Consider the following 16,346-nt stretch of genomic DNA (forward strand, 5'->3'; position numbering starts at 1 on the left):
CCCCCCCAGTCGGCCAGACACCACCTTCCTGTGGTTCCTGAGCCCCCTGAAGGCCATCCGCTACCTGGTGTGTAACCGCTACAAGTGGCTCATCATCAAGATCATTGTGGCCCTGCTGCTGCTCATGATGCTGGGGCTCTTCCTCTACAGCATGCCTGGCTACCTGGTCAAGAAGCTGCTGGGGGCCTGAGGGGGATGAATGACTGGATACATGCGGAGACAAGATGATTGCAGCCCCACGGTCCCCTCCCTCAGCATCCCAGCCTTGCCCCCACCCCACCACCCATCTAACCTTGGCAGGGCTGCTTAACACACCTTCTACTCAAAGACGTTCTATCTATCCCTTGGACTTTTTATCTATCGCTTGGACTACTAAAAGCTAAGACCGTCCATATATCTTCTACTCTACAGTAGCACAGTGGGCCTAACCACTCCTGCGATGACCACTGACTAACCAATCAAGCTCCTCGCCCCTGATCTGATCATCAATGATGCGGCATACCCTGATGTAACATTTTAGACATTGTTCATTTATTTATCTATTTATTTGTGACTTAAATTATTTGGAAGGTCATGGTTAGTGGTCAGTTGATTGGTACTGTTGGTCTTGCATGGACATACATTTCTCAAGTGATGTTGTAATTTTTCCCATTACTTCTATTATACAGCTGTTTTTAAATGGGAATCATGGGGTTGGTTGGTGTGATGACTTGAACTGGACAACAAATTGATTGTTTCCAACAGTTAATGTTCCCCTTTCAGCCTTTGTACACATCTTAAATAATGATGAAGCAATTGAACAACAGATGACTATTTTCCTAGGACCTAGTTTAACAAGATTTAAAGAGGGACAAAGAATACAAGAATAACTTTTGAATATTTATCAATTACCGAGCTAAGCATGCTATCGTTTGGTTTAATTTGTGTCCTCAAACACCAACATTTTATTGAACAATGCTTGTTTCTTCAGCCCTTCCTTCAGTGACCTGGAATGCTCTTATAGATTGTTACTGTTATCCAGCAAATGCGCAGTAGCTTTAGAGACAAATAAGCATGCAACTGTATTCCAACATCTCACTGTGATTCAGTTTACATGGTCATCTGACAAGGCATGATTTTCTATTATAGCTTTACAGTCAGTTACTAAACCTTTTATTTATGTCCAGATCTAGACACATTTTTTTATTACAATGTAGAGATTTCTAAGTGGTTATGTGCATCTTATAGCACATGAGACGTACAGAAATAGGAAGGTGGGGATTGGCCTCTTGACCTCTACCCTATCAGATTACTTGGCTTGCCCTATCCGTTTTTTTTATCAGTTTAATTACTATGCATACTACCTTCCTCTAATTACTTGTTTTTGATTGACTTTTGATTACTATTGATATTGTTCTGCAATGTTGAGGGAGCTAGCACGTAAGCATTGCACTGCACCTTTTATACCTGCTGTAAACTGTGTATCTGATGAATACAACTTGATTTTAGATTACTTAGTTTGCAGTGGGCAGTTCCCTCATGGTTTCCCTTGCTTGACCTACCTGTAGTTATGAGGCAGGTTAGCCTTTTTTGACATGAATCTTGTTCTGGAGGCAGCTCTGCAGAGTGGTCACTAGCTGGCACAGCCACAAAGTTATAAAATCTTATTTTAAAATTAACCCTAGCTTTAACCACACAGATAACCCCAATTGATAACCCTAGCCTTAAATTAAGACCAACAAGTGAAATTCTTTCCAGAAATGTTTACATTTGCCACTTTTGACTTTGCAGCTCGCTCAGTTCTGCCTCAAGGACAAGACTCATCCCAATAAACGTCAACCTGCAGTTTTGACATCGTTTGTGTTGCAGTCATTTTAGTGATCCCGTGTTCACAAAATACAAACCAACAAAAAAATTTTTTTTAATGTTTGCACTAACTCTCGTCTGTTTGTATGATAAAGTGTATTTATATATTTCTGTTGAGAAGTGTGCAATCTTAATTTGTCTGTTTTAACAAGGACTTTAAATAAATTGAATGAATTGAAAAACAATTTTGGGAAATGTTAGGTTTATATACGTTTACAGTGTCTGATAAATGTCGCTGTGTTCTTGATGTGTGTGGCAGAGATTGCATGCGTATCTAGACGACTCGTTGAGGGTTGTGTGTGTAAACATCTCCATCTCTCCCTGTAGTCGTCCCAACACCAGTTTGTCGTGGATGCTGAGCCCGGTGCGTGTAGTGTGTATCCTAGTCTGGAGGCAGTACAAGCTGCACTGTGCTCTGCTGCTGGGGGCCGTCCTGGGACTACTGTTCCTGGGCCTGCTCTTCTTCTCCCTGCCTTCTGCCCTCAGCTACAAGATCTTCAACATCGCTGGCTGAACACACACTTATCAACCACACACATGCAAACTTAACTTTCTCTCCATGTGGCTGATCCCATGTATTTGCATCTTAAATTGTTTGTATTGTACAAGTTCTAATGCGTTACATTTTATTCAGTATTGTTGGTAACATTCTACTTTAATACTAGGTAACTCCCGTTATGCATTTTATATTTTACATTGTGTTAAACATCAACTCCCATACTGTAAGTTGATAAAGTGCTTTATTTCCTCATAAAATATTTAAGCATTTCCACTACACTGTGTTCGTGTGAGCTCTTCTCTTCCTCCTTGGTCAGCTCATTCACTCAGGAGCCAACGGCATCACCTGGGTGGGTCAGAATATCCAGCTCAGAATTTATCCGAAGTATGGAGATTGTCAGTAAATGTCTCTAAATTAGCACAAACATTCTGGACATTAACCCTCTAGATGCACTTACACACACACACACACCCTGGAGTTGCCGTATTGGTGCAGCAGCATCCGTAGCTCTGTATTCTGTTTTAAACTCTGTGTCTGTCGTTAAACCGCGATCAGAACAATGCTGGGAACAAACCGATAAAAAACTAAATCAGTGCTCAATCAATCACTGCTCTTTATATCAACTCAATTAGAGGCCGGATTGAATCTACAAAACATTAGGAACAGCTTTCTAATATTGAGTTTCACCCCCTTTTGCCCTCAGAACAGTCTCAATTCGTCGAGGCATGGACTCTACAAGGTTTAAATCATTCCACAGGGATGGTGGCCCATGTTGACTCCAACAAGTTGGCTGGATGTCCTTTGGGTGGTGGACCATTCTAGACGGGAAACTGTTATGCGTGAAAAACTCAGCAGCGTTGCAGTTCTTGACACACTGAAACCGGTGCGTCTGACACCTACATTACTACCATACCCCGTTCAAAGGCACTTAAATATTTTGTCTTGCCCATTAACCCTCTGAATGGCACACATACACAATTCACCCTCTGAATGGCACACATACACAATTCACCCTCTGAATGGCACACATACACAATTCACCCTCTGAATGGCACACATACACAATTCACCCTCTGAATGGCACACATACACAATGTCTAAATTGTCTCAAGACTTAAAAATCAATAAGGGATCATAGCTTTCACCAGGATTCACCTGGTCAGTCACAATCATCACTCCATTGTGAGAAATATGTGTGTAAGGTTTCACTTGGTCATATGAAATGTGTAAGGTAGTTTCTCCACTGATTTAAGTTGAATATTTTGAGCCCAGTGTGTCACATATAATGCCCATACTAGCAAGCCACTTAGAATGCATGCCCAATACACTGCTTCATTATTACTGGTATGCTAGTTTGGTTATTGAAACAGAGAGCCCTAGTGTTGGCAGAGTTCCTCTGTCCAGTGTCTGTGTTCTTTTGCCCATCTTAATCTTTTATTTTTATTGGCCAGCCTGAGATATCGCTTTTTCTTTGCAACTCTGCCTAGAAGGCCAGCATCCCGGAGTCTTCACTGTTCACCTCTTCACTGTTTATGTTGAGACTGGTGTTTTGCGAGTACTATTTAAAACATCTTAAGACTAGGGGGCGACATTTTCCTTTTTGGCTAAAAAACGTACCCATTTGAAACTGCCTATTTCTCAGCCCTCGAAACTAGAATATGCATATAAGTGTCAGATTAGGATAGAACACACTCTGAAGTTTCCAAAACTGTAAAAATGTTGTCTGAGTTAAACAGAACTGATATTGCAGGCTAAAACCTGGGGAAAATCCAATCAGGAAGTGACCCTGTTTTTGAAACCTCTCTGTTCCTATGCATCCCTATTGCCCATTTAAAGGGATATCAACCAGACTTCTTTTTCTATGGCTTCCCTAAGGTGTCAACAGCCTTTAGACATAGTTTCAGGCTTTTATTTTGAAGAATGAGCGTGAAAGGGCACATTGCGTAAGTAGATAGGTGGGGGCTCTCAGAGTGAGTTCTGCGTAACAGCGGCCATTGTTCCTCCCTGTCCTAGTGAAAAGCCAACTGTCCCGGTTGATATATTATCGAATAGATATTTGAAAAACACCCTGAAGATGGATTATATAAAACGTTTGACATGTTTCTGTGAACATTATGGATATAATTTGGGATTTTTGTCAGCGTTGTCGCGAGCGCTCTTTCCGGTGGATTCCTGGGCATAACGCATCAAACTAACGGAGGTATTTGGATATGAAAAATATCTTTATGGAACAAAAGGAACATTTGTTGTCTAACTGGGAGTCTCGTGAGTGAAAACATCCGAAGATCATCAAAGGTAAACGATTAATTTGATTGCTTTTCTGATTTTCGTGACCAAGTTACCTGATGCTAGGTGTACTTATTGTTTTGTCGAGCGATCGATAAACTTACACAAACGCTTGTATTGCTTTCGCTGTAAAGCATAATTTCAAAATCTGAGACGACAGATGGATTAACAAAAGGCTAAGCTATGTTTTGCAATATTGCACTTGTGATTTCATGAAATTTCATTATATTATATACCTGTGGCGCTAGTCTAGGCTATGCTAGTCAGCGTTTCTGATGACAATTATCCCGGATCCGGGATGGGTGGTTCAGAAAGGTTAATGAAGCTGCCAGTTGAGGACCTGTGAGGCGTCTGTTTCTCAAACTAGACACTCTAATGTATTTGTCCTCTTGCTCAGTTGTGCACCAGGGCCTCCCACTCCTCTTTTTATCTTGGTTAGAGCCGGTTTGCACTGTTCTGTGAAGGGAGTAGTACACAGCGTTGTACGAGATCTTCAGTTTCTTGGCCATTTCTCGCTGTTTTATTGCTTTCTTAATAAGGACAACCGTTTCAGCTGTGCTAACATAATTGCAAAAGAGTTTTCTAATGATCAATTAGCCTTTTTTTTAAATAAACTTGGATTAGCTAACACAATATGCCATTGGAACACAGGAGTGATGGTTGCTCATAATGGGCCTCTGTACGCCTATGTAGATATTCCATAAAAAAACAGCAGTTTCCAGCTACAATAGTCATTTGCAACATTAACAATGTCTACACTGTATTTCTGATCAATTTGATAACAGAATCGATAATTGACAGAATTGATAATGAATACACCCCAGCTCAACCCTTTAAGTGGAGATTGATTGGACTTGAGTTGGGTCTTTGGACTCCAGCGGTGTTACACAGACACTAGGGGGCTCTAAAGAGTCAGTCATGATGATATACAGCATCTCTCTCTCTCTCACACACACACACACACACACACACACACACACACACACACACACACACACACACACACACACACACACACACACACACACACACACACACACACACACACACACACACACACACACACACACGCACACACTCTCTAGACTGCTCCACTCATTGTGACAGACACACCACAGCACCATAGGAATCAACATCATGCTGCACTTTCTAAGTCTAGGGAGGCCAGTAATAAGAGCATTAAGACTTTGCCCTTTCGATTGTCTTCCGCATTTGGAGAGTGGTACCAGAGTGCACTGGGGCAGTGTTTAGTCTGGGCCAAGGTGAGGTACTGTCTGATCTGAACAAACATCTGCATGGTGTCCCTATATTGTCTGGCATCACAAGATGCCTGTCTTTCAATTGCTGTACACTATGTATTTTTCAGAAATGTTTTATGATGAGTAATTAGGTATTTGACGTTGGTGTCTGTAAATATTATGGCTGCTTTCGGTGCAATTTCTGATTGTAGCTGAAATGTAAACTATGATTTATACCTGAAATATGCACATTTTTGAAAAAAACATATGCTATACAATAAATATGTTATCAGACTGTCATCTGATGAGGTTGTTTCTTGGTTAGTGGCTATTTATATCTTTATTTGGCCGAATTTGTGATAGCTACTGATGGAGTCAAAAACTGATGGAGTAATAAAAGTGGAGTCTTTTGCTAACGTGGTTAGCTAATAGATTTACATATTTTGTCTTCCCTGTAAAACATTTTAAAAATCGGCCATGTCGGCTGGATTCACGAGATGTGTACCTTTCATATGCTGCATTGGACTTGTTAATGTGTGAAAGTTAAATATTAAAAAAGTATATCTTTTGAATTTCGCGCCCTGCATTTGAAGTGGCTGTTGTCATAAATGTACCGACGTCGGGCTTGCACGCCAAACAGGTTAACAACAAGCTAAGCTGTGTTTTGGTATATTTCACTTGTGATTGCATGATTATAAATATTTTTTGTAATATTTTTGAATTTGGCGCCCTGCAATTCAGCGGTTGTTTAGGAAAGTGAACCCGTATTCGGTATCCGTAGCGCAGTGAAGTTAACCTGTCCGGCACCGGGGTTCCGCTAGCGGAACTCCTCCCACATTCCACTGAAAAGGCAGAGCGCAAATTTCTACAAATATTTTTGAGAAATATTTAACTTTCACACATTAACAAGTCCAATACAGCAAATGAAAGATACACATCTTGTGAATCCAGTCAACATGTCCGATTTTTTAAATGTTTTACAGCGAAAACACCACATATATTTATGTTAGCTCACCACCAAATACAAAAAAGGACAGACATTTTTCACAGCACAGGTAGCATGCACAAAGCGAACATAACTAACCAAGAACCAACCAAACTAACCAAGAAACAGCTTCATCAGATGACAGTCTTATAACATGTTATACAATAAATCTATGTTTTGTTCGAAAAATGTGCATATTTGAGATATAAATCAGTTTTACATTGCAGTGTACAAAATGGGCATATTTAGAGCTGAAATCAGTGGTTACACATTGTGCTAACTTAGCTACTTTTTCCACAACGTCTAAACAGCAACGATATTTTTCCGACACTTTTTCTGACACACATATTCTGACCAAATAGCTATTCATAAACATAACTAAAAAATACATGTTGTATAGGAAATGATAGATCCATTAGTTCTTAAAGAAATCGCAGTGTTAGAATTCTAAAAAATAACTTCATTACGACATCCAGCTTCAGTATAGCTGAGTACCCCAAAGTTGGGCGCCGGCGACTAGTTCACATGCACGACAGATATATGAAATAGCATCATAAAATGTTTCTTACTTTTGGTGATCTTCCATCAGAATGTTGGACAAGGTGTCCTTTGTCAAGAACAATCGTTGTTTGGATTTAGAACGTTCATTTTCCCTGGCACGAATCGCTCCATCGTCAACAAATTCAGAGAACGGAACACGGCAAAACTCCCAAAATTTTTTCAATAATCTGATGAAACTATATTGAAAAAACATACTTTACGATGATATGGTCACATGTATCAAATAAAATCAAAGCCGGAGATATTAGTCGCCTATAACGGCAGCTAAACAGAAGGCAAATACAAGTCCCCTTTCGCGCCTCCAGAAAACAGGAAATGGGCGGACACGTCATACAAAGAGCCTGTATTCCACTTCAGACCAAGATAAACACTAAATTTCTTCTCTCACCGCCTCTTGCCATCCAGGGGAAGGTCTATGAAGTGCACGTATACTCTTACGTATCATGCCCATTCACAGGCAGGAAGTAGAACAGAGCCCCAATTTCAGACTTTCCACTTCCTGGTCAGGAAGTTTGTGCCAAATGAGTTCTGTTTGACTCACAGATATAATTCAAACGGTTTTAGAAACTAGAGAGTGTTTTCTATCCAATAGTAATAATAATATGCATATTGTACGAGCAAGAATTGAGTACGAGGCCGTTTGAAATGGGCACCTTTTATCTGGCTACTCAATACTGCCCCTTCAGCCCAAACAGGTTAAGGCATGGTTTTACAAGCTCAGTCCTGGGCCCAGAATATGCCACGTTAATGATCCTAACCTTCTATGTAAACAAACCATCTGTGGTGATAATCACCACACTGGCATTATACCGAAGGTGGACATTGCCATTGGCTGCACAGAGTCACATTAACAGAAATCCCATGCAGCCTTGTTTACAAGTTCAAACATTGGAATGTGATATGTAATCTAGACTACACCTTGATTAGGAGACAGAAATACTTGTTATTTTGTTAATTTATATCTGAGCATAATTATTTCTATGTGGCCTGCACATTCTCGATATGAACTTCTAACACGAGTGATGCGGGTGTGGCTTCATGACAATCGCAAAACCAGCTGCTCTCCAATTTGGCGGCTCCAATGCATTGTCACTTCTGACACTGCCAAAACATCCACTATGTGGCGTCTGCTATCGATGGTTAATGCTTGATATGATTGAATCCAGGCCCTTGTCATACACCGACCTCCCAAACCAGGGGCCTCATTTATAACCATTGTGTAGATTTCACAACAATCTGTGTGCACCATTTCTGAAAAGACTGGACAAGTACGAAAATATTCAGATTTATAAACTTGGCGCAAGCATGTTTGTGTTTCCCGTTATAAATCGGACCTTGTCCTGAAACGGTACGCACATGAACAAGCATTAAAACTTTAGGTGCTGCTGTAGGCCCTTCTTGGTTGTGGACAGAAGCACCAGATTATCAGCAAACAGTAGACATTTGACTTCAGATTCTAGTAGGGTGAGGCCGGGTGCTGCAGACAGTTCTAATGCCCCTGCCAATTCGTTGATATATATGTTGAAGATGGTGTGGCTCAAGCTGCATCCCTGTCTCACCCCACGGCCCTGTGGGAAGAAATGTGTGTTTTTTACACTTTGTTTGTGTACATACATTTTATAATGTTGGAATGTTTTCCAACACCGCTTTCCATCAATTTGTATAGCAGACCCTCATGCTAAATTGAGCCAAAATAATTTTTTTAATGAGCAAAACTTTGCTTTTCTTTTGTTTGTTTTTCAATTAGGGTGTGCAGGGTGAATATATGGTGATAAAAAGCCAATTTTACATTTGCTCAGTACATTGTTTTCACGGAGGAAATGTAGGAGTCTGCTGTTAATGATAATGCAGAGGGTCTTCGAAGGTTGCTGTTGACGCATATCCCAAGGTAGTTATTGGGGTCAAATTTGTCTCCACCTTTGTGGATTGGGGTGATCAGTCCTTGGTTACAAATATTGGGGAAGATGCCAGAGCTAAGGATGATGTTAAAGAGTTTAAGTATAGCCAATTGGAATTTTTGGTCTGTATATTTGATCATTTCATTTAGGATACCATCAACACCACAGGCTTTTTGGGTTGGAGGGTTTGTATTTTGTCCTGTAGTTCATTCAATGTAATTGGAGAATCCAGTGGATTCGGGTAGTCTTTGATAGCTGATTCTAAGATTTGTAATTGATCATTTATATGTTTTAGCTGTTTTGGTCTTTGTTCTTTGTTATAAAGCCAAAAAGATTGGAGAAGTGGTTTATTCATACATCTCCATTTTGAATGTGTTCCAATTTCCCCAGAAGTGGTTAGATTCTATGGATTCTTCAGTTACATTGAGCTGATTTCTCACGTCTTGTTCCTTCTTTTTCCGTAGTGCATTTCTGTATTGTTTTAGTTATTTACCATAGTGAAGGCTTAGACTCAGATTTTCTGGGTCTCTATGTTTTTGTTTGGATAGGTTTCTCAATTTCTTTCTTAAGTTTTGGCATTCCTCATCAAACCATTTGTTTTTTTATAAATGTTTTTTTTTTTTGCTTTAAATTTTTAGATTTGATAGGGAAGCTGAAAGGTCAAATATACTGTTTAGGCTTTCTACTGCCAAGTTTACACCTTCACTATTACAGTGAAACATTTTGTCCAGGAAGTTGTCTCAATGCGATTGAATTTGTTGTTGCCTAATTGTTTTTTGGTAGGTTTCTATGCTACTTACTATATTTATATAGTTTCTTAATATTATGCACTTAATTTGGGTTTGATGCTTCATCATTGAGTACTGCTCTGTTCAAGTACAGTGCTGTGATCTGAGAGCAGTATCAGTGGGCTGAATGTGACCGCTCTGAGAGACTCTGGGTTGAGGTCAGTGATAAAGTAATCTACAGTACTACTGCCAAGGGATGAGCTGTAGGTGTACCTACCATAGGAGTCCCCTCGAAGCCTACCACTAACTATGTACAGACCCAGCATGCGACAGAGCTGCAGGAGTTGTGACCCATTTTTATTGTTTGTTTTGTCATAGTTGTATCTAGGGGTGCATATATGGGAGGGAATGCTGTCACATCCAGGTAAGTGTTTGTCCCCCTGTGTGCTGAGCGTGTCAGGTTCTTGTCCAATTCTGGCATGTAGGTTGCCTCAGACTAGTACATGTCCCTGGGCCTGGAAATGGTTGATCTCCCCCGCTAGGATGGAAAAGCTGTCATCGTTAAAGTATGGGGATTCTATTGGAGAGATAGAGGTAGCACACATGACAAAAGTTTTCTCTGTTGAGATAATTTCCTTATTCATTTTGACCCAGATGTAAAATGTTTAAAATGTTCCTGTTTTGACTAATTTAATAGTGGGTTAGCATACACCCTGAGTCTCTTCCCTGTTTCAGGGGTCATGGGGGCATGGTTCTCTCTCTCGCCCCCCCCCCCCCCCCCTGTCCCCTCTCTCTCTCTCTCCATATCTCTATTAACCTTTCTGGCGTAGGCGTTCCACTAGCGACCCACCTCGACAACATCCGGTGAAATTGCAGAGTGCCAAATTCAAAATACAGAAATAGTCATAAAAAATACAAGTGTTATACATCGACTTAAAAATTAACTTCTTGTTAATCCAGACGCTTTGTCAGATTTCAAAAAGGCGAAAGCATACCATGCGATTATCTGAGGACAGCGCCCCGCTTACAAAAGCATACAAACATTTTACAACCAAGTAAAGGAATTACAAAACTCAGAAATAGCAATAAAATGAATCACTTACCTTTGAAGATCTTCATATGGTTGCAGTCACAAGGGTCCCAGCTACACAATAAATGTTTGTTTGTTCGATAAAGTCCCTCTTTATATCCCAAAAACTCAATTTTGTTGGCGCGTTTTGTTCAGTAATCCACTGGCTCAAAGGCGGTCAAAACATGCAGACGAATACATCTTAATAGTGCCGGTAAAGTTTGTCGAAACATGTAAAATGATGTTTATAAATAATCCTCAAGTTGTCAATTGTCTAAATAAGCGATAATATTTAAACCGGACAATAGCGTCTTCAATAGAAAGGAAAAAGAACAAAGGGCGCGCGTGACTGTGCGCAAACCAGCTCTGCATTCTTCCTCAGTCCACTGACAGAAAGGTCTCAATCTTCTTCATTTGTCAGAAAACAAGCCTGAAACAATGTCTAAAGACTGTTGACATCTAGTGGAAGCCATAGGAACTGCAATCTGGGTCCTAACCCATTAGATACTCTATAGGCATTCAATTGAAAATACCCACATAAAAAGAATCCCACTTCCTGGATGGATTTTCCTCAGGTTTTTGCCTGCCATATCAGTTCTGTTATACTCACAGACATTATTTTAACAGTTTTGGAAACTTCAGAGTGTTTTCTATTGGATATATGCATATCCTAGCTTCTGGGTCTGGCTAACCGGCTGTTTACTTTGTCAATCCAGATGCCAATAGTGTGCAAAGCTGCCATCAAGGCAAAGGGTGGCTACTTTAAAGAATCTCAAATATGAAATATATTTTGATTTGTTCAACACTTTTTTGGTTACGACTTGATTCCATATATGTTATGTCATAGTTTCGATGTCTTCACTATTATTCTATAATGTAGAAAATAGTAAAAGTAAAGAAAAACCCTGGAATGAGTAGGTGTGTCCAATTTATGTAGGCCCATTCCTCATCTTTTTACCAAAACAGAGCCGGGGTGACCTTCTTTGTTATTGTTTCAACTAAAGATTCTAGCTGAAAGTGTGGAGGTAATTTGGCCATATGAGGCTGCAAAACAGGGATAATTTTGAATAATGCCTTCTGACTTTTCCCAGTGTCAAGGTAATTCTTGGAGAGTAAGTATGCCTAGATTCACAGTTGATGTGATAAGCGAAGCCTAACCCGTTGAAACAGCTGTGTACTAGCTTCTCGCCGATGAGGCTTCTCTGGAACGACAGGCACTGGGGCTCTCCTTGCTGCTTTGCTACAGTATCTCTCCTCGTAATGATTAGTTTGTGTGTGTGTGTGTGTGTGTGTGTGTGTGTGTGTGTGTGTGTGTGTGTGTGTGTGTGTGTGTGTGTGTGTGTGTGTGTGTGTGTGTGTGTGTGTGTGTGTGTGTGTGTGTGTGTGTGTGTGTGTGTGTGTGTGTGTGTCTGTATTTGTGGTTGTGCTCTGCCAAAAGGTGTTATTCACTCTACAGGAGGAGGACCAGGAGAGTTTTGGTTGGATTAGATAGTGTTCCCTTTTTCCACACACCATGACACACACACACACACACACACACACACACACACACACACACACACACACACACACACACACACACACACACACACACACACACACACACACACACACACACACACACACACACAGGAGCATAGAAAGACTGCACCATTCACCCAGGGCAGGAGTGTGTGTGTACATGAGTGTGTGCATTTTCATGAGTGTACTTACACTCACAGTTGACAGTTGTCATCCTAATCTGCTCAGCGGGGAAGGCCAGGTGGGGGTGCTGTGTGGTGAGTGTGTGTGTGTGTGTTTGTACTGTACACGTGTGTGTGTGTGTGTGTGTGTGTGTGTGTGTGTGTGTGTGTGTGTGTGTGTGCGTGCGTGCGTGCGTGCGTGCGTGCGTGTGTGTGTGTGCGTGCGTGTGTGTACTTAGCATGTCTGGGTGCATATGTGTGGGAGTCCATTATGGAGAGGAAATATAAAGATTCTAGGAGCTGATTGAAAATGCTACCTGTGGTAATGTCAAGGATAAGCCTTTTTCAGATGAGCCTTTGTCCCTGTTGGAGGTCTACTTCTCTCGCTGGCACCGTTTGGGGAGTTTGAATACTGGTCCGTACTGGTCTGGTCTGTCTGTGGAAGAGGAGCATGGAGGAGGACAACAAATACACGTCCAAACTGTCGCCCACTGTGGACTACTGGGCCGGCATGTACCTAGTGGTGATAGGTGAGTAACTTACAGCTGATTCTGCTGTTCTCTTTTATTCCTTCTTCTTTTTCATTTGTTTACCTGTGTGGATGGATTCTGTTCAGCATTCAGCATGGGGCTGGTAGTTTGGAGTTTGAAACACAAATGGCAGGAGTTTAGATATTAGTGCATCATGTATTTTGGGGGGGGAGACGGTGATTAGAGATGATGGAAAGGGATTTGTACAGACTCTCTGCGTTTTTAGGTTTTCACACCAAGTCATATCGGTAGACGATATAGGCGTTATACACTGAGTGTACAAAACATGAGGAACACCTTCCTAATATTGAGTTACACCCCCTTTTGCCCTCGGAACAGTCTCAATTTGTCGGGACTTTAAAAGGTATTGAAAACGTTTCACAGAGATGCTGGCCCATGTTGACACAGTTGTGTCATGTTGGTTAGGTTAGGTGGTGGACCGTTCATGATACACACGGGAAACTGTTGAGTGAAAAAAAACAGCACAAACTGGTGCGCCTGGCACCTACTACAATACCCTGTTCAAAGACACTTAAATCTTTTGTCTTGCCCATTCATTCTCTGAATGGCACACATATATACAATCCATGTTTCAATTGTCTCAAGGTTTAAAAATCCTTATTTAACCTGTCTACTCCCCTTCATCTACACTGATTTAAGTGGATTTAACAAGTGATACCAATAAGGGATCAGAGCTTTCACCTGGAATCAACCGGTCAGTCTGTCATGGAAAGAGAATGGTGTTCCTAATGTTTTGTAAACTCAGTGGAATGTATAGAATAGGTTGCAGTTACAGAAGAATTGATTGGACACAAAGCATTATAGTTGTCTTTTCAATGATTGGTAATGTGTGATCTAGTTCTGTTGATGTGTGAATGGTTATTGTGCGAAAGAAATAGAGCCTGCACACTCATAAACTCCACCATGTACCTTCATTCACAAACAAGAAATAGAGCCTGCACACTCATAAACTCCACCATGTACCTTCATTCACAAACAAGAAATAGAGCCTGCACACTCATAAACTCCACCATGTACCTTCATTCACAAACAAGAAATAGAGCCTGCACACTCATAAACTCCATGTACCTTCATTCACAAACAAGAAATAGAGCCTGCACACTCAAACTCCACCATGTACCTTCATTCACAAACAAGAAATAGAGCCTGCACACTCATAAACTCCACCATGTACCTTCATTCACAAACAAGAAATAGAGCCTGCACACTCATAAACTCCACCATGTACCTTCATTCACAAACAAGAAATAGAGCCTGCACACTCATGAACTCCACCATGTACCTTCATTCACAAACAAACAATGTTTAGATCCTTCAAGGATCTTTGTAAGGTGACTAATGGTTATTGTGCATCCATTGATTTTACACAAGCTGTTGCTTATCATTTGTTGCTGATTGTTTATGTTGTACGCAGTGGAAACCGTATCTTTCACTGGTGCTCGGTCTGATGTCGAATTGGACTATACATAAGGATATCCACGCAAACAAGATACATGAAAGGTGAATTTGGAATTTGAATCTGTTTATTCCTTATAAATTCACATTTGAAAGGTGTGAATGTTGGAAGTGTACTACAGCACTCCAGTCTTTCCAGTTGTAATTCTGATCTCTGCACACTCTCTCTTGTTTAGTGCATGCTTCCACAACAGTTCCAAGCAGTTCCATAGAGCTGAATCGGACCATACTTGGTCATATTGAAGATTTTGTGTTTTTCTATTTTGTAAAGGCAGTCAATGTTGTTCTCCTCCTCAAACGAGGAGGAGCATGGATAGGACCAAGATGCGGATTGAGGGAAATAAGCCATCTTTTAATGAAAACAGCAAAACAATACACTACAAAACAACAAATGAGACTAACCTTCAACTGTCCTGTGAGGACACAGGAACAAACACCCACAAAAGCCTACTGCCTATGGCTACCTTAAATCTGGCTCCCAATCAGAGACAAATGAATGACAGCTGTCTCTGATTGAGACCCAATCTAGGCAGCCATAGACATAACTAGACAACCTAACAAACACTATCCCATACAACACCCATGGACTAACCAAACACACACAACATACAATGCCCACCCCAACTCACGCCCTGACCAACTAAACATAATCAAAATAACATAAAAATAGGTCAGGAACGTGACATAACCCCCCCCTCAAGGTGCGTACTCCGAACACACCACCAAAAGTCTAGGGGAGGGTCTGGGTGGGCATCTGTCCACGGTGGTGGCTCCGGCTCTGGACGCTGTCCCCACACCACCATAGTCACTCCCCGCTTCCGTATCCCCCACCCAATGACCACCCTCCAACTAAACCCACCTAACTGAATGGGCAGCATCGGGATAAGGGGCAGCATCGGGATAAGGGGCAGCACCGGGATAAGGGGCAGCACCGGGATAAGGGGCAGCACCGGGATAAGGGGCAGCACCGGGACAAGGGGCAGCACCGGGACAAGGGGCAGCACCGGGACAAGGGGCAGCACCGGGACAAGGGGCAGCACCGGGACAAGGGGCAGCACCGGGACAAGGGGCAGCACCGGGACAAGGGGCGGCAGGTCCTGGCTGAGGGACTCTGGCAGGTCCTGGCTGAGGGACTCCGGCAGGTCCGGGTTGAGGGACTCCGGCAGGTCCGGGTTGAGGGACTCCGGCAGGTCCGGGTTGAGGGACTTCGGCAGGTCCGGGTTGAGGGACTCCGGCAGGTCCGGGCTGAGGGACTCCGACCGGTCCGGGCGTAGGGACTCCGGCAGGTCCTGGCTGAGGGACTCCGGCAGGTCCTGGCTGAGGGACTCCGGCAGGTCCTGGCTGAGGGACTCCGGCAGGTCCTGGCTGAGGGACTCCGGCAGGTCCTGGCTGGACGGCTCTGGCAGGTCCTGGCTGGACGGCTCTGGCAGGTCCTGGCTGGACGGCTCTGGCAGGTCCTGGCTGGACGGCTCTGGCAGGTCCTGGCTGGACGGCTCTGGCAGGTCCTGGCTGGACGGCTCTGGCAGGTCCTGGCTGGACGGCTCTGGCA

The 16,346-nt window shown here is 42.3% G+C and overlaps 2 protein-coding genes across 8 annotated transcripts in view; both read left to right on the plus strand.

The window, feature by feature from the left end:
• The window catches only part of otofa (otoferlin a), a 123,177-nt gene extending 121,147 nt beyond the window's left edge, over positions 1 to 2,030 (plus strand). For 6 of the 7 annotated variants that reach the window (XM_055885338.1, XM_055885342.1, XM_055885341.1 and 3 more), the window contains one exon: positions 10 to 2,030. In XM_055885338.1, coding sequence (XP_055741313.1) covers positions 10 to 190 — 181 coding nt within the window. In that variant the 3' untranslated portion in view covers positions 191 to 2,030. The remainder of the gene's footprint in view (positions 1 to 9) is intronic. The other variant, XM_055885340.1, reaches the window with a different exon arrangement.
• An 11,200-nt stretch (positions 2,031 to 13,230) lies between these two features.
• opn8a (opsin 8, group member a) overlaps positions 13,231 to 16,346 on the plus strand; it is a gene marked incomplete at its 5' end in the record, with an annotated part of 73,269 nt that continues 70,153 nt past the window's right edge. The window contains one exon of the mRNA XM_055885847.1: positions 13,231 to 13,321. Within this exon, the coding sequence (XP_055741822.1) occupies positions 13,231 to 13,321 (91 nt within the window). The remainder of the gene's footprint in view (positions 13,322 to 16,346) is intronic.

Source organism: Salvelinus fontinalis, chromosome 27 (assembly GCF_029448725.1).
Source record: "Salvelinus fontinalis isolate EN_2023a chromosome 27, ASM2944872v1, whole genome shotgun sequence".
In the NCBI taxonomy this organism is placed as follows: domain Eukaryota; kingdom Metazoa; phylum Chordata; class Actinopteri; order Salmoniformes; family Salmonidae; genus Salvelinus; species Salvelinus fontinalis.